The 27,496-nt window shown below is 47.3% G+C and overlaps 1 protein-coding gene across 1 annotated transcript in view; it reads left to right on the top strand.

The window, feature by feature from the left end:
• Positions 1 to 27,496, top strand: part of BEST4 (bestrophin 4) — a 178,380-nt gene that overhangs the window by 61,741 nt on the left and 89,143 nt on the right. The window contains exon 5 of the mRNA XM_069642787.1: positions 2,297 to 2,374. Coding sequence (XP_069498888.1) covers positions 2,297 to 2,374 — 78 coding nt within the window. The remainder of the gene's footprint in view (positions 1 to 2,296; positions 2,375 to 27,496) is intronic.

The raw sequence follows: 27,496 nt of genomic DNA, 5'->3' as shown, positions 1-27,496 counted from the left end.
TTTGTATGGCGATATTTTTGCGGGGATATTAACACATGGAACCGTGATATCATTAACTGCCGAAGAGCAATGGGTTGGATGTACACCACTGAGAGTGCTGATATATCATTATGTGCCGGAGAGCAATGGGTTGGATGTACACCACTGAGCGTGCTGATATATCATTATGTGCCGGAGAGCAATGGGTTGGATGTACACCACTGAGCGTGCTGATATATCATTATGTGCCGGAGAGCAATGGGTTTGATGTACACCACTGAGCGTGCTGATATATCATTATGTGCCGGAGAGCAATGGGTTTGATGTACACCACTGAGCGTGCTGATATATCATTATGTGCCGGAGAGCAATGGGTTTGATGTACACCACTGAGCGTGCTGATATATCATTATGTGCCGGAGAGCAATGGGTTTGATGTACACCACTGAGCGTGCTGATATATCATTATGTGCCGGAGAGCAATGGGTTTGATGTACACCACTGAGCTTGCTGATATATCATTATGTGCCGGAGAGCAATGGGTTGGATGTACACCACTGAGCGTGCTGATATATCATTATGTGCCGGAGAGCAATGGGTTGGATGTACACCACTGAGCGTGCTGATATATCATTATGTGCCGGAGAGCAATGGGTTGGATGTACACCACTGAGCGTGCTGATATATCATTATGTGCCGGAGAGCAATGGGTTTGATGTACACCACGGAGCGTGCTGATATATCATTATGTGCCGGAGAGCAATGGGTTGGATGTACACCACTGAGCGTGCTGATATATCATTATGTGCCGGAGAGCAATGGGTTGGATGTACACCACTGAGCGTGCTGATATATCATTATGTGCCGGAGAGCAATGGGTTGGATGTACACCACTGAGCGTGCTGATATATCATTATGTGCCGGAGAGCAATGGGTTGGATGTACACCACTGAGCGTGCTGATATATCATTATGTGCCGGAGAGCAATGGGTTGGATGTACACCACTGAGCGTGCTGATATATAATTATGTGCCGGAGAGCAATGGGTTTGATGTACACCACTGAGCGTGCTGATATATCATTATGTGCCGAAGAGCAACGGGTTTGATGTACACCACTGAGCGTGCTGATATATCATTATGTGCCAGAGAGCAATGGGTTGGATGTACACACATTATCTGCCTTAATAATTTTATATGTAGTTGGATTGTATGTATTCAAAAGCGTGTGCATTAATTATGAATGTTAAGCTGGTTATTATGGATTTGCTTGTATGCATATGGAAGTGTATACCAATTGAACACATTAAGCGGGTGTTACACGGATTTGATGGTTTTCACTTCCGTGTATAATAATTATTAGTTAGATGCACTAATCCTAAATAATACTGCATTGCACTGTGGTTGATCTTGCTGGTGTTTAATTGGATCATGCATTCGTTACCTATGGTATTTAAAAAAGATGGGAGTATTTTTATTTACAAGAAGAGGTCAGGGTGCTCCTCTGCAAGAACGAACACAGCATGATAACCTGTTCTGTGGGATTGAACCCGCTCAGAGTCTGCAGCCACAAATGTTAGCTCTTTCTTGCAGAGGGGCACCCTGACCTCTTTTTTAATGTAAAAGGAACTTGGAGTTGGTCACCCTAAGTTACCTAGGGTTATCCAGACATTGACCCCTTGGTGAGGCGCAGCTCCACCTCACTGATGAGGCCTCGGCTAAGCCGAAACACATATCTGGGGGTTGCTGTTGGTACTCTTGTTCAAAGGAAGAGTGCCTAACATTTCAGTGTTGGAATGCGGAAGTCTGCAGGACAAAGACTGATATGTAAATGGATATTCCTCCTTTGTGAAAGGTACAGTGAGCAAAAAGATGTGGTTGCAGACTCTGAGGGGCTACATTCCCACTATGGCTTTCGTTATGAGGCTGCCGGTAAGCCGGGCAGCCTACCAGCAACCTCGGTTTACCGCTTCCGCCGCCCGATATCCAAGTAATACCGTGATATAACAGGTGGCGGAGGAACGGTAAGTTCCATTCCCATGGAGTCCCATAGGACTGGGAATGGGAATGGGAATACTGAATCACTAGAAACGTTGCCGGTGCTTCAGTGAAAAATCTACTGGTAGGGGTCTGAACTGCCGGCAAGTCAAGCCTGACAGTTCTTCAGTGCCCCTACCGGCACAGTTAGAGTAACCGGGTCCAGAAAAGGTGCTGGTAACCATTGTCACTGGCACTTTTTTCTGGACCGAGTCACTCATGAGGGCCAATGAGTCAATAACGAAAGATTATTCTTCACCCACTGTTTCATTCCTTGGCAGGAGCTGAACAAATACCGGGCGAAATGCAGCATGCTCTTCCATTACGACTGGATCAGTATCCCGCTGGTGTACACGCAGGTACGTGCTGCCCATTTAATCCATATGTATCTTCTCTCAGATCTAGAAGCCAATAAACTATTCTGAGGAAAACTCAAAGTCCTCTTTTGATGTCTATTTAGAAGTAGTTCTACAAATGCACAATTCAACAAAAGTGTGGCTCTGTCTACACCAACTGTTTGCTACGGATGAAGAATCGGGTCACGTAACAAAGCTGATAAGTTAGCTCAGCGCGTTAAGTACTTTCTGTTGACATTTCCGGGCAACCTGCAGGTTCGAAACCCAGCAGGGCAAACTGAACCACTTCTGGGATGTTGACAAATGAGAAACATTAAATTAACAGTAAACACATGTAACTTTAGTGCCACGTGCAAGGTAACAACTTCAGTGTCAAGCGCTATATAATATCAATCCATTATTATAATGCCTCATAATTATAGGCACCCCCACAGAGTTCCACTGTGGAACCCCAAGCACAGGAGCTCTCTGAAAAAACGGTTAGTGAGATTTGGGAAAGGGAGACATGGCGGAATGCACATAGAGCACAACACTGCATCCATTTACTTAAACCACTGCATCTCCAAAAGCATCAATCCACGCTGCCTGCGCTCATCCACCCACCTGGCCTTAGCCACGCTAAAATATGCCAGAAAACCAGCAGGTGAAGCTAGCTTCATGGTCATAGCGCCTGCAAAGATATGATATGATATTTGTAACGTGCTTAATACCCAAAGGTTTCTAAGCACGGACCCGGGGAACGCACCTGTGGTGCTCTGTGTCCTCTTGCTTGTAAGGCGAGCACGTAGTGTAAGAGGATTCAATTCAGCACTACAGCTAAGTTAACGCCTAGTCTAGGATACTGAATGAAAACCCTTATTGATATATCTTTAGGTCCAGTTCATGCGTTCTGGATGACTACCCCTATATAACACCCCTCTCTTGGAATCCCCCTGACCCTACTGAGCCAAGAAGTAGTTCTGTTTTGCAAGTTTAAAAGGTTTATTTGATAATTTAAAATAGATATATAGATCACACCTTATAATAAATTAATAATTGAATATCACACTTAATCTGATATTATAAATATTAACAACGGAGAATCTGGCACTAGCACACTTCTTATAATCACTAATGAGTTGACATGAAATGGATAAGGTAGCACACTGGTAAATAGGAATAAAGTATAATGTGGTAGAGGATGCTTTACAGGGTTCAAGGAAATGCAAGGTTCAATGAATGCAGTACAGAAAATACTCAATATGATTTCAACCAAACAATGTAATCACTTTTCTCGGGCTATTCCCTCCCCCCCTCTTTATGCAATGCAAGGAAATGGAAGGAAAACACACAGTCCTCAGAAATGCAATCAACTGTAATTCAGTTCAATCCCAGCAAGCTTACAGAAAACAGATAGGAGTTTTGAAAACACAGGCAATGCTTTGATAGGTGCTAGCAATGAATGAGAAATATGCTGGAAACGCTCTTAATTCCCTTTTAGAGGTTCAGGATGAGTGGTATCTAGTTAATATTAGTCCAGGCTCACACTAGCAATGATGCAGGGATAGTTAGCAGGTTAAACGAATTTCTGGCCAATGGAAAGCAAACAGCAGCAGTTTTTACATGTGAAGAAATTGCAAATCGCGGTAAAATTCGCGGATGCGCCGAGCGCTATTACAAAGGAACCGCAAGGACTATCTCTACCGTTTTGGGGTCCTAGAAAAGCCTGGGATCTCAGCTTCCAAATGAAAGTTATTGCAAGTCTCTAGCCCAAACGGTTGCGGAGATATGAGTAATTTAGTAAAGGTCGTTTTTGGTTTTGTAAATTTTAAACGCACACTTTTTCAAAATGACAAGTGACAAATTTTTGCAGCTAGAATGACAGGTGACAGCTAGGAGGCAGTTCTACTTAGGTTAAATAGATTGAATTAGATGAATTTAAACTAAGAGATGTGTTCTGAGTTTTGCTAAGTACTCACAAGAGATTTTGAACAGGAAAGCGACTTGGTCACGGACTTCAGTCTGGTCAGGTCTTTCCGGGTTCTGCTCACAGCGCCTGGCCTCTGGAACTGCTCACAGGGGTCTGGTCTCTGCTAGGCACCGGTTCTTTGGGTCTCTCTGCTCTGGATAGATTGAAGTCTCTAGTTTGGCTTTCTGGAGTTTGATGGAGGTAAGTATGGATTTTTCCGGCAGAGCTTTCAGCGGCAGATGAAAAATGAATCTCCCTATGTGTCCTGACTCTCTGCTTTTTATCTGTTTCTTGAGAATGGGTGTGTGTGTTGCATCACTAGACTTGCCCCTCTCAATCGTCATTGGTCAGCTTTCATTCGTCCCCTTGATTGGGGGAATGAAATGAAGTGTCATCATGATGAGGTCTGTTTATGATACAGAGAACCCACCCCTGTCAACTTTACACACAATCTATATCTGACCTAAAAACATATTTGCACAGGTACACATTTGTTTAAAATTACATATACATGGTGTGGCTGAATTTAGCCATGTCTATGTCCAAATCTGCTCATTCTCGGAGCTTGCATTCAAAGAGTGTACATAATTGACTTTTTAACTGCTTTTCCAATTTCCGACATGGACCCAACTTTACATACATGTGTGCAGGGGGTAGGGACATTAACTGATGAAGTTTCAGATTTTTAACATGCACACATTTAGAGTAATATCCACTTTTCCGCTAAAACCCCCCTGAACATACCACCGGTTCCTACCACGTCTTAAACTGTGGGCAGAAAAATCACAAGAATTATGGTATCATTTATAAAATTTTCACATGTCCGCTCTATGAGTTATTCATCTTTTTAAAGTTATGTTCTGGCTCCAAAGGGGTGTGGTTTACCCTCAGCACAAGGTTGAATTTCTGGTTCTTTCCAGTTCTGCCAAGCCAGCTTGCTCTCACAGGCAGTGCTCCTCCCAGCTCCTGCCAAGAGGAAGCTACAATTTACGACTGCGGTAATAAAAACCTTTGCCTGAGTGAAGAGGGCTTTGTTCACTCTCTTGCAGAGCACAGATAATTCAATTATCAGATAGATGGCATATCCTTAGCCTGGGCAGCAAAAGGAAGGTTGGCCTGGGAACACAGTGGTGACTCAAGTTTCACTGCTGATGGGATCCGTTGCTAGGCAAAATCAAGTTCCTTAAGCCAGACCTTCAGCTAACTTTTTGTTGCTTTTAAAATAACTTGTAATTTTACACATGCAGCTAGAATGCTGATTCTAAGTGCAAAACTATGACATTTCAACAGTTACAAAGGCATGTGACACCAAACATAGGTCACTCATTTAATTTAACATTTTCGATTTTGGTGGTTTTAAATCCAGTTGCAGTTAGGCTTAAGCTGCTGACTCCATAGCATTTTTGTTATAAGCATTGTTTTTGGGCTCTTCATTTCCCAGATTTTGTAGGCACACAAAACTCCATTCTGCCAAATGTCTGCTGGTGTTCAGTGAATATTTTGCACATGTTGCAAGGTTTGAAATAGGCATTTTGCTTGCCTTCAGAAAAACACACAGAGTGGTTTTAAAACGCCGGCTTTTGGATAGTGGTGAGTACTGGTACTGCACCCATTTTTGGGATTTAAGAAATGAATTCCCCACAATTCTAGGTTGCATTTGGCAATCAGCATTGCCATTCCCAATGGTTTCAGACTACTGTGCGGGTAGTCCAATGGTGGTTTTAAAGCGCTTTGAAGCTAACCGGCGCTACTGTTTTTCCTTTGGCAACCCATTTCCCTCATGGCAACCCGGCCTTTCATTCTCGCACTGGTGGGTGGCAAGTGAGGCAACCATTTTGGTGGGCGCACAAACTGCGCAGCTTTCCTGGATTTCAGCGCACATGTGGGTTTTCTGCCATCTTGAATTTTCTAAGCCCACAGCACCAAATGTTGTAGCAGGATAGCTTAAACGTGGGTCAGGACACCCAACAAGTCCCCCCCACGCGACTGCACTTTGAATTTGAGTCGATGGGGAGTCGCGTGCACAAGGGTTTTGACCCATGCACCGGTCTGTCCGCATAATCTTCTTCCTCTTCTGTAGATGGCACAGTTCAGCATCTTCTTCTCCATCCGGTACTGATCGATCGGTTCTCCTCGCCGGTCCTGATGGGAGTATTGGGCGGTACCCCGAGCCCGTTGCGTCTCAGCTCCCGGTCTCCGGATCGTCCTCCTTGGTCATCCTTCATGGTTTCATCTCTCCTAGGATGATAAAGCAAAAGCGGCAATATCTACTCATAGACGTTTTTCCACCACTGTTGAGGTAGTGGGGCAGCATATGCATTTTATCATAACGAAACATTACATTCTTATTTTGAGAAAAAAAAAAAACAGTATAACTAAGAGACAGTTTCATGCAAATCACAATATTTTAGAGACTAGATGTGGTATGTTTTATGGTTGGAACTGAATTAGTCTGAGACAGTGCCTGCTAGGATTCCAGAGGATTCCTCCAGTTGTTGCAGAGTGTGCCTGGGATGGCAACATTTCAACTGGTTTATGTGGACCCACTTGTCTTCCCCCTCTGCCGAACCGCCTTTGGGGATGCGGATCTTGTAGGCCACAGGGGAGATCTTATCGACGATCTCAAAGGGTCCCTTCCATGTAGGCAAAAATTTACGCTGCTTGGCCTGGTTCCTTTGGAAGTTGTATAGATAGACCCGGTCTCCCACCTGATATTCCTTCCTGGAAGTTTTCAGGTCATAATGGGTCTTCATGCTATCAGCTGATCTTTCTAGATTCCGCTGAGCATAAGCAAAAGCATGTTGGAGGTGTTTCCTTAAATTCTCTACATACTCATGAGTAGTGGAGGCATTTATCAGTGTCTGCTCTTGGGTCCTATAGAGCAAATGCTGAGGAAGCACCATCTTGCGCCCAGTCATCAACTCAAATGGTGACATTTTGGTTGCAGATGAAGGGGTAGATCTGATAGCCATTAGGACCAGAGGTAATCGGATATCCCAACTTGGCCCAGAATCTGCCACAAACTTCTTTAATATGCTCACAATTGTCCGGTTATATCTTTCTACTGCCCCAGAAGAAGCTGGCCGGTAAGCAATATGCAGCTTTCTCTTGACCCCCAGTATCTCCCACATCTTTGTCATTACCTCACTGGTGAAGTGGCTACCTCTGTCTGACTCAATCCTTTGAGGTAGACCAAAACGGGAAAAGATGTGGTTAATCATCAAGGCAGCTGCAGTTTCTGCCTTGCAATTTGGGGCTGGGAGACATTCCACCCACTTGGTAAACAAGCATGTGACGGTCAACATGTACTTATTCCCCCTAGCCGAGCGAATCACGGGGCCTACGAAGTCGATTTGTAAATCTGACCATGGCAGTGTCATTCCCCTCTTTTGTAAAGGCGCCCGGTGCGTGAGGGATGATGGCTGAAATTGTGCACACACAAGACACCCCTTCAAGTATTGGTCGAGGTCCTGCCCCATGTGTGGCCAGTATGCAACCTCTCTTAAGATTTCCAATGTTGTGTGAAACCCCCTATGACCGGCGGTGGCCGCATCATGGGCGTGACTTAACATCAGGCTTCGGAATGAGGTAGGAACCACCCACTGATCGTGGCCAGCTTTGGATTTCCTTACCAACAAACCGTCTTGGATCCGGAACATTTTGGGACATTTCATCAACACTCTTAGGTCCTCTTTCCCAATGTAATCGGTATCCGTCAGGGGAAAGTTCTCAGGGTCCTCAAGGTGCTGGTAAAATTTACCAATTATTGGATCCCCCTTCTGAGCAGTAATCAAATCAGCATCAGGGGTCTCCTTACTCCATTGTGCAATTGAGAGGTCGTTGTGAGCATTTGTCTGGGACCTAGTGATGGCAGTGACCTGGATTTCCCCCAACAGGGACTCAATCTCAATTAGATCCCCTTGGATGGCCCCGGTTTTGGCCAGCTGATCAGCTAAGTCATTTCCAGTTTTGTCTGGTCCCTCTACTTTGGAATGACCCTTGATCTTCTTCCAATAGATGGTCATCCCATTCGAGGTGACCAGATCATCAATGTTTTGGATCAACTTCCCATGTTTCAAGGGTTTGTTGTTAGCACATAACATGCCTCTGGTTTTCCAATTAACCAGGTGCTCCACGAACCCGTTCCGTACATAATCCGAATCTGTGATTATGACCAGTTCGTGGAGTTGATGTTGGACAGCAGTGAGGATGGCCTGATGCACAGCCATCAATTCTGCCACCTGACTACTTCGGGGACCGATTTTGAATCCGGCGGAGGGTTCTGGGGACTCATTCACCCATGCATTCCCTACGCCGGCCACTAGTTCTTTCTCCCCGTTGTAGTCAACATGGTAAGAGCATCCATCCACATAGACAGTGGGCATTCCCTCACACTTGTCTTCTTCAAAGACTTTGTGTGGGGAATTAAGGTATGCCTCCATGTTGTCCTTTATTTTTAGACTTTCGTCCTCGAGACAGTTTTCTCTGGCACAATCATGCAAGTCAGCCAGACCTTGCGCGAGGGGACTCTTCTTGTTTTGGCCATATCTGACCTCCACAGGAAAGCCTTGCATTGACAGAATCCAGGAAGTAATTCGGGAATTACTCACATTTCCGGCCCGGATTCTGTCACTTTGGAGATATTGCAGAGGCTGGTGTGGAGTCTCCACTATGATGTGTTCCCCCTGGATAAACGGGCGGTAATTCTTCAATGCCCACACCGTTGCCAGGAGTGCCTTCTCACAATCGTTGAATTTTTCCTCCACAGAGGATAAAGTTTTGCTCGCATAGGAGATTACTTTATTGACCTTGTCATGCTTTTGGTATAATACTGCCGTCAAGCACGTATCAGAGAACCCCGTCTCCAGGAAGAACTCCTTGTTTCTGACAGGGTAAGCTAGGCAAGGCGCTTGTGAGAGGCTTCTTTTGAGTTGTCTTACTGCCTCGGATTGTTCTGGACCCCATTCCCACTTGACCCCCCCCTTCAGGAGATGAATCAGGGGTCTGGTGATCTCTGCGTAGCCCTCAATGAACTTTCTGCTGTAATTAGTCAGTCCAAGGAGGCTCCTTAGTTCCCGCAGAGTTGTGGGGTCTTTCAGTTTCTGAAGTGCTTCCACTTTCTTTTCCTGGGGACAGAGACCCTGAGGAGTAATCTCATGCCCCAAGAAATTAACACGGGTTCTACACCACTGTGCTTTCTGAAAGGAAAGTTTTGCTCCGGCGGCCCTCAACTGTGTCAGAACATAACGGATCTCCGCTATGTGTTCCTCAACAGTTGAGCTTTTGATGAGGACATCATCTACATAAGCCAGGTTACCCCTTGCACCCAAGTCGGGCATGGCCTTGTGTAGAAAAATGTTGAATTCATTGCCGGAGTTGAGGTATCCGAAGGGAGTCCGGGTCCATGTGTACTGCTGGCCCCCAAAGGTAAAAGCCAGTTTGTATTGGTCCTCCCTACTGACAGGCACGGTCCAGTACCCATTGGTCAGGTCTATTGCAGTGAATACCTGTGACCCCTGGATCTGGGCCAGCCCTTGGTCAATGTAGGGCAGAGGCCATCGGGAAGTATGGACCCGTTTGTTGAGCTCCCTGAGGTCGGCGCAGAGTCTCCACTGGCCGTTTGGCTTCAATATTCCCAGCACCGGATTATTGAAGGTGCTGTGGACGGGACGGATTATTCCCCGGGACTCAAGGTTCTTAATTATTTCGGTAAGGGACTCCATTGATGCGAGAGGCAAGCGATATTGCTTCACAAACACAGGAGTCATGCCAGGGTCCGTGGGGATTGTTGTTGTGTGGATGTCAGTGCGACCACAGTCATATGAGTCTACCGCAAAGAGATCTTGGAAATCCAAGAAAACTTGTTTCAACTTTTGCTTTTGTTCCAGAGTCACACAGGCATCAGCTAGGTTGACTCTCTCTTCCACCATCTGCCTGAAGCCTGGAAAGACTTCTGGTTTGGCTATTTCAGCGGCCTCCTCCAGCTGGGTGGAGAAGTCCCTGGTCAGAGTGCTGATTTGGACCGGAGGCTTCAGGTGGGAAAGGCAGCCCTCATGGACCTGGAAAATCACCTCATCCCTCCTGAAGTCACAAGTCACATCTTCCTTACCATAGGGGCAGGAAGTGTACACCAGGAAGTTCCCCCCATGCCGGGTAAAAATCCTGTCTGGTGTTGCGTTGTCATCACTGTCACTGTCAAAACAGTCCTTGGGGATGGGTCCTAACAGTTCATTTACAAGATCAATGGAGAAATGTCGGTCATCAACCGCCATTCCAATAATGGTGCCTGCGGCTAGAGTAATACTCTTTAAGTCGCTGTTATCCATCTCTATTAGAATGGGGTCATGTTCTATGTGGACTAATGGAGTCGGGTTTACCCCCAACCCTTGCTGTTGGAGAGAAGCATTTAGATGTATGTAAGCATCAGGGTTTTTCAACTCTTGTCCCCTTTTAACTTTCACTTCCAGGGAGAATTGTCGGGTCCTTTCTGGGATGGTGACTTCCTCTTTAACCTGAATTTCAACTGCATAAGGTAGCAATTGAGCTGACCTAAATGCTTTTTCTGGATCATCAAAGCCCATGGGATTATCCGCTAATCGGGACCAAGCTTTGAAGTTTATTAGGTCCAAACTAATGGCAAAGCGATTGAGAATGTCACTGCCTAAGCAAAAGGCGGCAGTGACGTCTCGCACGACCCAACAATTATGGACTATGCTCTTGTTGCCAATGGAGATTTTGAGCATACACCTGCTTGGCAGGAGATGTTTTGAATTGGGTGCTTCCAGGTCCATTTCCCATTTGTCTATCAGTTTGAAGGTGGGAATGGCTGGATCTTTTGGGAGTTGGCGGAACATGGCTTCGCTGATGAAGCTCTTACCGTTGTTCACACACACTCGAGCGAGAACAGAGTCCTTCCCATCATTTAACTGAACAGGGATGAACAACTGCTCTTCAATTTGCTGAATATCAGCCAGGCTCTGAGCTGATTTCACATCTTTCTGGACTATAGGAGTGGGAGTTTCAGATTGTGGATTGGTATAGAATTTCAGAGTGTTTCCTTCCAGCGTGGAGTACCACTTTAGACTAGAAGGAAGGTTGATTTTCAGAAATAGAGGGGACCCTCCACCACCAGTCTCTTGTCCTACTGCTATTACTGTCACGTCTGGAATTTGGCTATTCTGGAAGTGAAATTCTACTTGGTCAGATTTTTGTTCAACCATGTGGCATGTGCCGTTTAAACTAACATGGTTGACACTCTGTTTTAATTTTATTGGTCGGCTAGTCTGGGTCCAGAGGACCTTGTTTACACAATCTATTAGGGGTGACAACCTTCTCAGGAGGTCATTCCCTAGTAAACAAGGGGTGCCCTCTGGGGTCACAACTATGACCGGGTGTTTCAACTTGTGTCGCCCGATCTTAATGTCCAAGTCTGCCGTCCCCTCGACGGGAATTTCCTTCCCGTCAAAGTTCTGGAGTTGTCCAGGAAGAGAGGTGAGAGGAATTTGGTAATTCTCTCCCCTTCCTGCATTCAGTTCGTCAAAGGCCCTTCTGGACAGAAGGGTAGCTTGAGATCCAGTGTCCACCAGCGCTGAGATTGTACCCTGCCCCTGTACTTGTACCGGGGCATAATATCTTCCCTCCTTCTCCTCAAGGGGGCACAGATAATGTACATTTTTGGACAACTGGTGGGCTAACTTTCTGGTTTTGGACATCGATAGCGAAGAGATTTGGGCAGAATTCTGTGGAGAGTCTTGGGAATCTGAAAGAAAAAGTTGGCAACTGGAGATCAGAGCCATTGTGGGTTCCCCTGGCTCCGGTTCTGGGCCGCCCCCCCCTTTTTGGAGGCAGTCCCCAGGATGGGTTTGAACCAGGGGATTTTCTTGCGGTTGGTTCTGGGATGAGATGGTGGGCGGCGGTAGCTCAGTCTCCACATCTCCCCAGTCTGGATTTGCATCCCTAGGGACCCATTTTTCTTTGGGAGGAGTTCCCCCCTCTCTGAAGGAGAAGATCCTTTTCCCAGGATCCTCTGAGGATCCCTCTCCCTCAAATTGGAAGATCTGTACCTCCTCCTCAAACTGAGTCTGTTTGGGTCTTTTGTTTCTCCTACCCCCCCTCTGCTCCTTAGGAGGCAGACTTTCAGGGGCAAGAGATTTTGTTTCCGGTTCCTGGGTTTCTAGGGGCTGTTTACAAGTGAGGAAGGAAGCTTCCTCCAAGGCTTTACACCCCCCTTCCCCTTGTGCCTCCTCCCTGGGAACCGGTGAGTTATCGGGGTGCTGCCCCCGTCATTGTTCTGGAGCACCAGGTCCAGAGTTGGGTGCGTTCTGCGCCGGCATGCTGATCTGAGGGTTCTGCTGAGCCCTCAGTATGTCACCCATATCCCGCGCCATGTTTTGAACCTGGCGCTCTAACTGGGAAACCCGCTCAGGCTGATACGGGGCCCTGTTTTCTCCCCTGGGCTGATCCCGGGAAGGGTAGCTATCCCTCCTCTGGTAATACCCCGGGTTGGGAAGATTTGGGTACCCCTCCACCCTTGGCCTCCCCTCTCCCGGATTCAGTGGTCTGGGCTCAGGGAATTGGGGAAAGAAGGATGGATGGTTTTGGGGCTGAAAGTCGGGTGGATATCTGGGGAAAAAGTTCTGCCCAGGGTTTGGTAAATTTCTGCCCTCCTGTGGGAAGTTTGGAGGGAAGTTCCCTGGGTTAGGTGCTTGTCTGGATCCCCCCCCTTGGGCTGGAGGAGTCCACACATAACCCAGGATGGGTCTGTTACCTTTGTAGCGAGGACTTACATAGTCAGGAGAGCGAGGGACCCCATTTGTGGGGCTGCCTCCCTGGCTCCCTGTCTGTGACTGGCCCGAGGACCTTCTGGGCCTAGCATTATTAGGTGCAGGTAGGTTTTTAGGCCCCCCCATCTCCAGATCCAAAACGGGGGTGACCTTTACCTCTGCCACCTTGACAGCAGCAGGGGTGCTGTTGGCTTTGGGGTTTTTCTGGGCATTGCTTTTATTTTCTATGGGCTTCTGCACCTCATAGATCCGGGTAGCCTGTTCAATGACCCAGTCTAAAGATCTTTTCTCATGAAAATCTCTCACGAGCTGGGTCATTATATATTTGGGCAAGGCATGGAAAAATGTATTGACAAACTCTCTACTATCTGTGCGCACCCTTCTGGTGGTTTGCGCAAACGCACGCTTTAACTCCTGCACAAATTCTCGTGGGGCCTGATCCTCCCCACATTGCAAATTGTAGGCCGCCTTGCGAGCCTCTTGAGGATTTCTGTGAACAGAAAAATGTTTCAGGATGGCCGCCTTATATGTGGACCATCTTAAATGATTTTGGTCCTCCAGCCCCGCAAAGAAACTGGAGTATTCCGGGGAGAATGTCCACTTTACATATTGAATACAGCTTTGGCTGTCCTTCAAATGGAAAGTCTCCATCATTTGTTCAAACAACTCTAAGTGCTCCCAAACAGAATACTTAGCGTTCTTATGGTAAGGCGTGATGACGCTCCTGATCGCCTTAATCTGCTTGAAGGGGTCCTTAAGCAAGGCCCTTTTTGCCTTATTGGCCTTTTTGGTTCGGGTAACCCTTGTCCATTCTTCCTCGGACTCAGAGGCACTGCTCCCAGAGGTTCCCGTCTGTTCTTCCAGGTTTTCCCGGATTCTGCGAGCCTGGGAATGGCTGGCAGACTGTGGGGACCTGGTCTCCTGTGTCCTGCGCAGTTCAGAGGAGTCTTCAGATTCCTCCTTGCTGCCAGGATTTGATGGGTACCCCCTCCACTGACCTAACTGGGCAGAGGTTTTCAGGATGCCCTTAATGGGCCTACTCTCCTGGGGTTCCCCACTGAACTGTATTGTACTTGGGTGCCCATACCCGGATGCCCACCCCTCCATTCCTGGATGGTACTGGCCTATGAGCCCCATGCTTCTGGCTGGATAGTAATCTGCCATCCCTGTGGCCCTGTGCTCATGTGCGCCAGGGGACATGGGGATGGTAGAGTCCAGGGACTGGGGGAGATGAAGGCCCCTGGTGTTAGGGCTCCTGCGGTTATGGTCAGGAATCTCTCTTTCCCAGCGGACCTCATCTCTATCCGCCCCTGCTCCCTGTTGCAATGCAAGAGCCTGCATTTGTGCTTTCAGTTCCTCTGTTAAGGCCTTACTCGACTCTATCAGTTTCTCCTGCATCGCTACCTGTTGCTGGAGCCTATCATTGTGTTGACAGAGGGCCTCATTCTCCCTCTGTGCTTCCTGGTTGGTCCTGGAGAACTGGGCCAGTCTTTGCTGCAGGAGGTTTACCTCCTGGGCAATGTCCCTATTGGCCTGCTCCTTTCTTGCTAGAGCATCTTCCACCCTTCTGGTGTGCTCTACCAAGTTCTGGTTTTCTTTTTGGAGATCACCCAGCCCCTGGTGGGCCAGGTGATTTTCTTCCATTTTTCTTTTTAAATGGCAGACTTCCTGGCCTAAGGCGTCTCTTTCCTGACTAAGAGCCTGCATTTGTGCCGCCAGGTCGTCCCTTTGCCTTTGGAAGGCACCAGCTTTCTGGCGCTCCTGATCAAACTCTGCCTGGGTATCCAGGTCTTTCAGAATCAGTTTATTGCTCTCCTCCTTCACTCTATCTAGGTGGCCTTGCAGGGTGACTACCTGCTCAGCACATGCCCTATTGAAGTCTAGCTGTTGCTCCAGCTTTTTCTGGCTTTGCAGTAGGGAGTCCAAACCTTCTTGGTGTTCCTTCTGCAAGGCCAGAAATCTGGTATCCTGTTCTGACTTTTCCTTTTGCAGCACATCCATATCCTCCTTTATTTTAGTGATGTACAGTCTGCTGTCATTTTCTGACTCCTGGCTCCTCTGCAGCCTCTGCTCAGAAGAGTCCAGATCAGATTGGGCCTTCTGTAATGCCATCTGTTGCCTATTTGCCAGATTTTGGCTTTCCGCACATCTATCCTGCATGTCTCCAACGTATAGGTACAGGTATGCTGCTATCCTGGCAATCTTATTGTGTTCCTCTTTGGCTTTAGGAGCCATATATAGTTCACTCAGGGCCACATGTAAGGGACCCTGATCTCTATATATATCTGACCCTGTTTCAGTGACCTGTTGTGTGATGGCCTGCAACCACACATCCTGGCCCTGTTCGGTCCATTCACCTCTCACAAATAGCTTATGCAAGAGGTGCTCTCTGGCTATTTTCATGTCTACTAAGGTCGTCATTCTAGAGATTGGTCTCTGTCCTGACTTACAGAAGTTAGTATTTTAGTTTTGCAGAACAGAACTTTTCTTGGAGTGTCCCTTTTGAGGAATGCTTCACAGCGTAATGCAGCGTGGTGATCCGACTGGATGTATGTATCCCGTCAGTTAGCACACTGTATTAAGCTGCACAAGTGGTATTCTAACCCAGAATCCCGGATACGAGCCCCCACTTTGTAAGAGGATTCAATTCAGCACTACAGCTAAGTTAACGCCTAGTCTAGGATACTGAATGAAAACCCTTATTGATATATCTTTAGGTCCAGTTCATGCGTTCTGGATGACTACCCCTATATAACACCCCTCTCTTGGAATCCCCCTGACCCTACTGAGCCAAGAAGTAGTTCTGTTTTGCAAGTTTAAAAGGTTTATTTGATAATTTAAAATAGATATATAGATCACACCTTATAATAAATTAATAATTGAATATCACACTTAATCTGATATTATAAATATTAACAACGGAGAATCTGGCACTAGCACACTTCTTATAATCACTAATGAGTTGACATGAAATGGATAAGGTAGCACACTGGTAAATAGGAATAAAGTATAATGTGGTAGAGGATGCTTTACAGGGTTCAAGGAAATGCAAGGTTCAATGAATGCAGTACAGAAAATACTCAATATGATTTCAACCAAACAATGTAATCACTTTTCTCGGGCTATTCCCTCCCCCCCTCTTTATGCAATGCAAGGAAATGGAAGGAAAACACACAGTCCTCAGAAATGCAATCAACTGTAATTCAGTTCAATCCCAGCAAGCTTACAGAAAACAGATAGGAGTTTTGAAAACACAGGCAATGCTTTGATAGGTGCTAGCAATGAATGAGAAATATGCTGGAAACGCTCTTAATTCCCTTTTAGAGGTTCAGGATGAGTGGTATCTAGTTAATATTAGTCCAGGCTCACACTAGCAATGATGCAGGGATAGTTAGCAGGTTAAACGAATTTCTGGCCAATGGAAAGCAAACAGCAGCAGTTTTTACATGTGAAGAAATTGCAAATCGCGGTAAAATTCGCGGATGCGCCGAGCGCTATTACAAAGGAACCGCAAGGACTATCTCTACCGTTTTGGGGTCCTAGAAAAGCCTGGGATCTCAGCTTCCAAATGAAAGTTATTGCAAGTCTCTAGCCCAAACGGTTGCGGAGATATGAGTAATTTAGTAAAGGTCGTTTTTGGTTTTGTAAATTTTAAACGCACACTTTTTCAAAATGACAAGTGACAAATTTTTGCAGCTAGAATGACAGGTGACAGCTAGGAGGCAGTTCTACTTAGGTTAAATAGATTGAATTAGATGAATTTAAACTAAGAGATGTGTTCTGAGTTTTGCTAAGTACTCACAAGAGATTTTGAACAGGAAAGCGACTTGGTCACGGACTTCAGTCTGGTCAGGTCTTTCCGGGTTCTGCTCACAGCGCCTGGCCTCTGGAACTGCTCACAGGGGTCTGGTCTCTGCTAGGCACCGGTTCTTTGGGTCTCTCTGCTCTGGATAGATTGAAGTCTCTAGTTTGGCTTTCTGGAGTTTGATGGAGGTAAGTATGGATTTTTCCGGCAGAGCTTTCAGCGGCAGATGAAAAATGAATCTCCCTATGTGTCCTGACTCTCTGCTTTTTATCTGTTTCTTGAGAATGGGTGTGTGTGTTGCATCACTAGACTTGCCCCTCTCAATCGTCATTGGTCAGCTTTCATTCGTCCCCTTGATTGGGGGAATGAAATGAAGTGTCATCATGATGAGGTCTGTTTATGATACAGAGAACCCACCCCTGTCAACTTTACACACAATCTATATCTGACCTAAAAACATATTTGCACAGGTACACATTTGTTTAAAATTACATATACATGGTGTGGCTGAATTTAGCCATGTCTATGTCCAAATCTGCTCATTCTCGGAGCTTGCATTCAAAGAGTGTACATAATTGACTTTTTAACTGCTTTTCCAATTTCCGACATGGACCCAACTTTACATACATGTGTGCAGGGGGTAGGGACATTAACTGATGAAGTTTCAGATTTTTAACATGCACACATTTAGAGTAATATCCACTTTTCCGCTAAAACCCCCCTGAACATACCACCGGTTCCTACCACGTCTTAAACTGTGGGCAGAAAAATCACAAGAATTATGGTATCATTTATAAAATTTTCACATGTCCGCTCTATGAGTTATTCATCTTTTTAAAGTTATGTTCTGGCTCCAAAGGGGTGTGGTTTACCCTCAGCACAAGGTTGAATTTCTGGTTCTTTCCAGTTCTGCCAAGCCAGCTTGCTCTCACAGGCAGTGCTCCTCCCAGCTCCTGCCAAGAGGAAGCTACAATTTACGACTGCGGTAATAAAAACCTTTGCCTGAGTGAAGAGGGCTTTGTTCACTCTCTTGCAGAGCACAGATAATTCAATTATCAGATAGATGGCATATCCTTAGCCTGGGCAGCAAAAGGAAGGTTGGCCTGGGAACACAGTGGTGACTCAAGTTTCACTGCTGATGGGATCCGTTGCTAGGCAAAATCAAGTTCCTTAAGCCAGACCTTCAGCTAACTTTTTGTTGCTTTTAAAATAACTTGTAATTTTACACATGCAGCTAGAATGCTGATTCTAAGTGCAAAACTATGACATTTCAACAGTTACAAAGGCATGTGACACCAAACATAGGTCACTCATTTAATTTAACATTTTCGATTTTGGTGGTTTTAAATCCAGTTGCAGTTAGGCTTAAGCTGCTGACTCCATAGCATTTTTGTTATAAGCATTGTTTTTGGGCTCTTCATTTCCCAGATTTTGTAGGCACACAAAACTCCATTCTGCCAAATGTCTGCTGGTGTTCAGTGAATATTTTGCACATGTTGCAAGGTTTGAAATAGGCATTTTGCTTGCCTTCAGAAAAACACACAGAGTGGTTTTAAAACGCCGGCTTTTGGATAGTGGTGAGTACTGGTACTGCACCCATTTTTGGGATTTAAGAAATGAATTCCCCACAATTCTAGGTTGCATTTGGCAATCAGCATTGCCATTCCCAATGGTTTCAGACTACTGTGCGGGTAGTCCAATGGTGGTTTTAAAGCGCTTTGAAGCTAACCGGCGCTACTGTTTTTCCTTTGGCAACCCATTTCCCTCATGGCAACCCGGCCTTTCATTCTCGCACTGGTGGGTGGCAAGTGAGGCAACCATTTTGGTGGGCGCACAAACTGCGCAGCTTTCCTGGATTTCAGCGCACATGTGGGTTTTCTGCCATCTTGAATTTTCTAAGCCCACAGCACCAAATGTTGTAGCAGGATAGCTTAAACGTGGGTCAGGACACCCAACAGTAGCCCCTGAGCTATCCTCCCGAGACCTGAAATGTCCTGCCTCCAGGCATCCAAAATGAGCCCTCCTATCTAGAAGAAAACTCAAAACAGTACTATTCAACAAATATGATGAAACCTGCACCATCTACTATGTCATACTGTAACGGCTTCTACTAAGTAGGTATTAGCACTGTGATACCTCCGGTTCTGGGCACTATCAACAAATGAAATAAATGAATAAAGTCATTATTTGATAGGTTTCGATTATACATTTTCTCATTTGACTTCAAAGTCTGATTTTTCTGAAGTTAATGCTGTTTTTGCTTTATTGTGTGTGATCTCTCGAGTCCCGGGGTGCCGCACGAAAAACACAGACATATGAATTTCATGAAAACCCAGGCCCAACATTGCTTGAGTCACGTGTTTCAGAAATTACAATGAAAAAGCACCCACTTTAGTCTTAAAGACAATCATGACAACAAACCCCATCTCTTTTGGGAGATGCTCACCCAGTTCTGTTTTTTCATTGACGGCTGCGGCTTGTAGCCCTTCATTTGCATTGTGGGAAGCCGATCTACAAGTCCCACAAAGCAATGGAAAAACTGGACTGGTCCAGCATCACCCAAAGAGCAGGGGGCATATTGGCCTGTATGGGAAGAGAAAATGTGGTCATCGATTTAACCTAGAACATACAGGACTCGGATTAGGAATGGGTCTCTCCCTCTCTACCTGTGGTGTTCCCCAGGGGTCTAACCTCTCGCCCTGGCTTTTCAACCAATACCTGGCAACTCTCGCCTACTGCATCTCCATTTTCTGCTCAAACTTCCAGTGCTATGCTGATGACACCCAACTCATTTCCAGGCTTCCTTAGGCCACCACCTCGCCTTCCCTCATCTCTGATTGCCTATCCGCCATTCAAAATTGGTGTGCTGCCAATGATCTCTGTCTAAATGCCAACAAAACAGAGATCCTCCTTATTGGGACACCTTCACCATCCTTTCCCCTCACTCTCTGGCCAGCCTCCCTTGGCCTTCCTCCTACCCCTACCTGCCATGCTAAGAACCTTAGGGTCACCTTTGACTCCACGCTTTCCTTCTCCGCACACATCTCTGAGGTCTCTAAAAAGTCAAACTTCTTACTGCACCTCCTCAGAGGTACACTGCCTTTCCTCTCCTTCCCCCAGAAGCTCACTGTCTCCCAAGCTCTGGTTCTCTCCAGGTTGGACTATTGTAACAGCTTCTTTCTACATCTACCTGCCTCCACTCTTTGCCCTTTACAACTTATCCAGAACAGGACTGCAAGACTTGTTCTCGGCCTCAAGCCCTGCGATCATATCTTTCCATCTCTGAAATCCCTTCATTGACTTCCAGTGGATGCAAGGATTAAATTCAAAACCCTACGCATTGTCCACAAGGCTTTCTTGGGCCTGGGTCTGAAATACCTTCACCTATTTCTCCGTAAATACCTCCCTTCTCGAGCCCTTCGCTCCTCTACTTCTAATTCCCTCAGGTTCGGTCATTTTTCAAAGAAACGAGCCGGTGGAAGATCTCTGTCTTCGGCTGGGGCTTCCCTTTGGAACAACCTCCCAACCACCCCGACACTTGAAGAGAACCATCTCTGGTTCCGGAAGCACCTCAAGACCTTTCTCTTCACTTCTGCCTTTGCCCCTCTCCTCCCCAGCTGATCTGATTCTCTTTCTTGGCACCGTGCACCTGGCCACCCTCTGTCCTTCGGGCCCAGGTACCTGCTCACCCTGCCTCCCTCCTGCACTGCCTCCGGGCTACCCCTGGCACAGGGATCTGTACCTGTACCCATATTTCATTTATTTATTTGCATTTGTTAAGCACACAACTGCCCTTGAGCATCGTTAAGAAGGCTTACTTGGTTACATAAGTGCAAAGGATATAAGTGCAAGTGCATATAACCTCCCACTCTTCTCCTGCACTTATCAGATATACCCTATATGACTAATCATGCACTTGCCACTTGCCTGGCTGCACTACCTTTTTCACTACATTTATTTATTTATTCCACTTATTATTTATTCTGTTTCTCTCTTCTGTTCTGCACTTTCCACTTCTTCCCTTCCATGCCCTTTCCCCCTTTTTCCCTTTTCCATGTACTTGCGTGTTCTTAATGTCACTAGGCCTAGTAAGATCGTGTTTTTGCTGTCCCCTGTTGCCCTCCCTTTGCTTAGTCGCGCTCCGAAACACTTGTGTATGAGCACAATATAAATAAAATATCATATCATGTCTGGAGATAACAAGGTTATGACGTAGCTCAGGGTTGTCCAACTCCAGGCCTTGAGGCCCAGATCCATGTCAGGTTTTCAGGATACCCCTAATTATTATTCATGAGATACATTTGCTTCAATGATTCAATATGTATGCAAATGTTTCCTCATGAATATTAATGAGGGATATCCTCTAAATCCATCAGGATTCCAGCCCTCAAGGACCAGAGTTGGGCAACCCTGACGTAGCTGATAACTGGTTGGCTTTGAGTCCTGATGAAGCCAGTGTGTACACTGCATGTCCCCCAAGAGCACATAGTACGTGACGCAGTTACTATGTCCATGGCAGCTAAGCCAGGCACTGGCAGCTGTGAGTGAGATGTCAATCTCCCCATATATGGGTATTTCTCAGGAGCCAGTTCCGGGTATTGCAAGCTGTCCTAGCACCCGAGTGTTACTTGTAAGTGAGGTCGTGAGTGGAGAGGTGTTGGGTTGCCAAGGGGTTTGGAGACAGTGGGTTGAGTAATCGGAGGGGTTTCCGGGTGTGGGTTTCCCTCTGGAATCTTTCCTTGAGGGTGACAGGTTCTGAAACCATCTCCAACTCGCGGAGTGGGACAAAAGGTGTTTGTGGAACGCTCCTGTTGTGGGTATGATGGGAGGGAAGTGGCGGGATTCAGGGTAAGGATGCCACATGTTGGCGTCTGTTAGTGGTGGGGCCAGGTTCCAGAAGGCCACTAAACTCATGACAATTGGTCAGCGGAGAGTTCTCCCTAGGGAGGCTTTCTTGCGTTCCTCATCTTCCTTCCACAGGGGACTCTCAGGGGCTAGGTGGGCGCAAACGCCCCCCCTGGGGCCCACTTTAGTCCATGAAGACATTAGGGTGTTTGTTTCTTTAGCATAGTGTGTGACAAATCAACTTCCTGGGGCAACAGTGGTCCAGGGATGAATATCGGGTTCTGAACCATCAATCAGCCCCACACCTCTAGTACAACAGCAGGAATACAAACATTTCAGAAACACAAGTCAATTACAAACATCTCTATCCAAGTTTGGTAACATGGACGCAACGAAAGGCTTATCTCTGCAAGATTGTGGACCGTTGGGTAGTTGCAGCACAGCGAAAAAACAATTATTACCCAATGATAAATGGGACTGTCCAGTCAAGGTTGTATGCAAATATCTACTTTATTATTATCACAACAGATAGTACCAGCAACACTACGGAATACAACCCACTCTATAAAGGAATGTAGAGGACCGTGTCAAAGAAGGCAAAGGGATGCACTCTGGATACTGACAGGAGGGTAGTCGGTATTGTTAATAACCACAATAGTTCAAGGTTACTTGGCTTCAGCACTAAGGGAGCAATGGGTCTTAAAATGTCTCTAGCGGCCTTCTAGGAAGGACCAGGGGGACAGAACCAGGATGTGCCTTGTGCTTGTAGGTGTTCTTGATGCACGAAAGGGCCGAGTCGGTTTCAGGCACGCTTTGATGAACGGGAGACAGCTGTGGGTATCAGACGGCAAACAGTTGGGCAAGTGAAGCAGGACGGACGGCTGCAGGCTAGCCTACATGGCAGCTCGGGGTCAGGAATTATCTCAGTGCTGGTTGGCGGTTCTGAAGCACTGGTCGAGATGTCTCAGGTGTCTTTAAGCGACTGCAGTGCAACAATGGTTAGCATTGCAGTAGGTTGCAGCTTGATGCACTCGAGTAGCTTGAAAATGTCCTGCAAGTGGCTGCAAGAGGTTGCAGAGGTTGGCGTTGTGCAGGCAGCGTGGTTTCCAAATCGTATGTAAAAGCAGTCCAGGTACGATATGCAGAGGTCGGTGTTGTGCAGGCAGTGTGGTTTCCAAATCGTAGGCAAAGGAAGTCCAGGTACGCTATGCAGAGGGCAGCGTGGTTTCCGAATCATAGGCAAAGACAGTCCAGGTACGTTATGCAGAGGTTGGCGTTGCGCGTGCAGTAATGTAACAAAACAGCAAACAAGGGGGCAGATGCATGATGTCAGAGGTGTAACAGCCTCCAACGTTGTCATGGCAGCTTCCAACGGCGGAGGAAAGGTGTAATGTTGCAGCGTGGATGATGGCTCATAGAGGAGCAATGAGACGCATTAAATCATGTAAGCCGGACAACAGGTGGAATCCTAACACTGTCATATCGCAACTAAATATGACAGGGGGGACTGTAGCTGTAGGCTGTGTCCATCCAGACTACACAGGTCAATGTGTATGTCATGCAGTGAGCATAGGAAAATGTGTGCATATTAGCCCCACACAATTTTCAGAGGTTGGACTACCATCATACAATTTCATTTAAAAAATTTAAAAAAGCCCATGTGAGCACACACCCACTGCGCAGTTGGTCGAATTCTTCACACAGTGTGACTGGGAAGAGGAAGCTACAGGCATACTGGCACAGCACAGACTTATTCTTACCACCCTACAAAGTTGGCCTGGTTATGACACCACTTGGGAAGCTGCCTGCCAAGAGAGAAAGGAAGCAGACAAAATGCCAAAAAGTAGTGCAACTATGTTCCCCCATGGCTCAATTTTCCAAAAGGTAGAGGAACGTTGGACACTTTAGTTGATGCCCAATGCAACCTCTTGTGTTAGGTTCCTCTGTAACGACTGCCAGGGGATCAGGTGCCATCTTCCTCCTGGCTCACATGTCCAGAAAGAGAGATGTCCCCAACCTCCCTCTGCAGTGTTTGTCTGGGCCCAACCCTTTGGGCTGGGTCCTCGGCTCCAGATTCTTCTTGCTCTAAGACATCATCTTCTCCTGGGCAGTAGGCACGAGACTATCTTATCTCTCGTTTTCCTTCTCATTGTGGCTGCAAGCAATGTAACCCACTTTACAAGACCAACCTGACCTAACCAACAAACCAGAGACCTTTCTGAGCGTCTCTTTCTACGGTGGATTGGTGCTGCCACGCCACCATAAACTATTCCAATGGTTCCACAGAGATGTTTGGCACCAGTTCACCTCCTTGATCACACCTTCTATGGATATGTGGATGGCACGTTTCCCATGAATGCAGGTGCATGACTGCGGAGGTGTAACAGACTCCAACGTTGTCATGGCAGCTTCCAATGCTGGAGGAAAGGTGTAGTGTTACAGCGTGGATGGCGGCTCATAGAGGAGCGATGAGACGCATTAAATCGTGTAAGCCGGACAACAGGTGGAATCCTACCACTGTCATATCGCAACTAAATATGACAGGGGGGACTGCACCTGTAGGCTGTGTCCATCCAGACTACACAGGTCAATGTGTATGTCATTCGATGAGCATTGGAAAATGTGTGGAGATTAGCCCCACACATTTTTCAGAGGTTGGACTTCCATCATACAATTTCATTTAAAATTTCAAAAAAAGCCCATGTGAGCACACACCCATGGCGCAGATGGTCGAATTCTTCACATAGTGTGACTGGGAAGAGGAAGCTACAGACATACTGGCACAGCACAGTCTTATTTTTACCACCCTACAAAGTTGGCCTGGTAATGACACAACTTGGGAAGCTGCCTGCCAAGAGAGAAAGGAAGCAACATAATGCAAAAAAGTAGTGCAACTATGTTCCCCGATGGCTCCATTTTCTAAAAGGTAGAGGAACGTTGGACACTTTAGTTGATGGCCAGTGTGACCTCTTGTGTTAGGTTCCTCTGTAATGACTGCCAGGGGATCAGGTGCCACCTTCCTCCTGGCTCACATGTCCAGAAAGAGTTATGCCCCCAACCTCCCTCTGCAGTGTTTTCCTGGGCCCAACCCTTTGTGCTGGGTCCTCGGCTCTAGATTTTTCTTGCTCTGAGACAACATCTTCTCCTGGGCATAAAGTAGGTTTGCCAGTTTCACTGCGCCAACACAATAAATAAATCCAATAATGCTTAAGTTGCAGATTTATTACAAAGTAAAGTGAACAGCCTGACACGTGTTTCGAACAGTCCTTGCCCTTCCTCTGAGGCTGATGAAAAACATTTAAATTACATTCAAAGTAAAAAATAATGATAATGAATGCAATCCATGCATGTACACAAATGTATACATATCAAAACAATGTTTGTTAAAAATAATAAGAAAATGGCCCTCATTACGACCCTGGCGGAAAGTGACTGACCGGACCGCCACAGCGTAAATAGCGTTTCCGCCATTGCACGATGGAGCAAAGTGCGGCCCATTCCGACCCATCGGGCACGAGCACCACGGCATGGCGGAAGTGCAAAGTCCGCGATGGCGGAAATGACCCCAAAACGGCCCACACCGCCGCCGTACGGCGCCCTAGGTGCAATACCGCCACCCATCATAGCGGACACCGCAGTGAGCGCCAACCGGAAAGTACGGTGACCGTAAATATACGGAAACGGAAGTAAAAACATGGGCCCGGAACGGGAAACAACACGCCGTACACCTATAAAACCACTAAATACACACAACCACTAAAAACACCACCCTGAGACACATCCCAACCCGTCATCCACCCCAGTGAAACCAAGAAAAATGGGAAAAGTAGCGAAGAAAGCGTGCGACCGCAAGCGGCAGGTCCACTTCTCCTGTGAGGAACTCACCGTGCTAACAGAGACCCTCCAGTAGAATGCCGCTGCCGTCTTCTCCACGCAAATGACCAGGACGGCACTTGCGAACAAGAAGGCCATATGGGCCCTGGTGGCACAGCGGGTAAGTGCGGTGGGGACCGCACCCCGCAACCCACAGCAATGCAGGAAGCGGTGGGACGACCTGCGGATACGCGTCCGTAGCATACTTTCTGCCAACCGCAACATTGCCACAGCCACCGGGGGAGGGTCGGAATCACCCATCAAGTTGACCCCCTGGGAAGAAATCTGTGCCTCCACCATTGGAATGGAGAGCATAGAGGGAGTCGGAGGGATGGAGAAAGGAGTGCAGACATCCGGAGAATCAGGTAGGTGGCCCAAAGAAAACCATGCCAAATCCACAATGTCCAATCATGTGATCCACATGTGTCCACATAGCGCAACAGCAACACATGGCCAGGAGAACGTCCACACACATTTGCCTGATAGCGCACTTTAAAACCACAATAAATACATAAATAAGTAAAAACCCCAATAACACCCACTACACGTGCAGCAGGCACACCCTAACTGCAGGCTGCCAAACAACTGCACCCTCACTCCACACACAAATGAAAGCACCTCCAAGGCCCCGACCCAAATCACCCACAGGTACCACCCCAATGCATGTGATACATTGCCATTCCAATTCCCACAGACCCATCAATAACGCTCGCCCTCCTTTACTCCACCACAGGGTCCGATCCAAACGACGAGCTCCAGGACACCCCTACCAGCACACCTGCAAAGAGGGCCAAGACCGACGGCCAAAGACCCTCCACCTCAGCTGCACGCATCAAGACACGGCAGCAGCACATATCAAGTGGCAGCACACAGGAGGGAACATCAACAGGCACCCCAGCAGCCAGCATGCCCACAACAGCACCACCACAGGTCCCCCCAATGGATGCCACAGAAGGTACTGCCTCTGGTGGCAGCAGCACCATAGGTGACACCCCATTAATGGCAGCATGCTCCGACACAGAAGACGGGGATGTCGAAGTCAGATCCATCCATGACCTGTCCCAATCCCCCTGTCTGTTCCATCCCGTACACCATGAGGATACCACGCAGGGGCACCCACAAGACGACGACTGGCCATCCCCCACAAGCCCTGTGGCAGGGCAACATGAGGCGAACAGCCCCTCTGTGACACCACCGCAAATGGCCATGGCACAGCACAGGCAACAGTCCCTCGACCAGTTAATCGTGCAACAGCAGCAACTGGCCACGCTCCTCAAGGACCATGCCGATGGATGTGGGGGCACTAAGGCAGACATAGAAACATCAACTGAGACACTTAGGGCACAAATGGAGAGTAGCACCGAGAGCCTGAGAGTCCAAATGGAGAGTAGCACCGAGAGCCTGAGAGTCCAAATGGAGAGTAGCACCGAGAGCCTGAGAGTCCAAATGGAGAGAAGCACCGAGAGCCTCAGGGGGGAACTGCATGCGACGTCCAAAGACGTATGTGCCGAACTTGCCGTAGTGCGCCGTGTGCTCACTGAGCTCTCACAAACCCTTAGGGACATGCATGGACGTGAGCAGGCAGAGACATCATCCGTTGCAAGTTCCGTCCAGGGCAGCCCCCAACGTAGATCTGGGAGGAACCTGCGCTCCACAGGCAGGGGTGCCCCTGATACCCGCAGAGGGGGCTTGCAATAGCGACTGCCCACTGACAATGAGCATCTTTGGACACTGGTGTTCGGGGGGGAGGTAGGAGGGTGGAGGGGGTGTGTTGGGCTCACTTGGGTGGCGGGTCGATAGGGTGTTCAACATGATATCACATATGTCATAAACAATGCACGATCAACCAATGAGATGTGTGGACAATGATC

Source organism: Ambystoma mexicanum, chromosome 1q (assembly GCF_040938575.1).
Source record: "Ambystoma mexicanum isolate Mex_15411 chromosome 1q, UKY_AmexF1_1, whole genome shotgun sequence".
Taxonomy (NCBI): domain Eukaryota; kingdom Metazoa; phylum Chordata; class Amphibia; order Caudata; family Ambystomatidae; genus Ambystoma; species Ambystoma mexicanum.
Note: the sequence above shows the minus strand (reverse complement) of the source record. Positions and strands in the feature narration are given on the sequence as shown.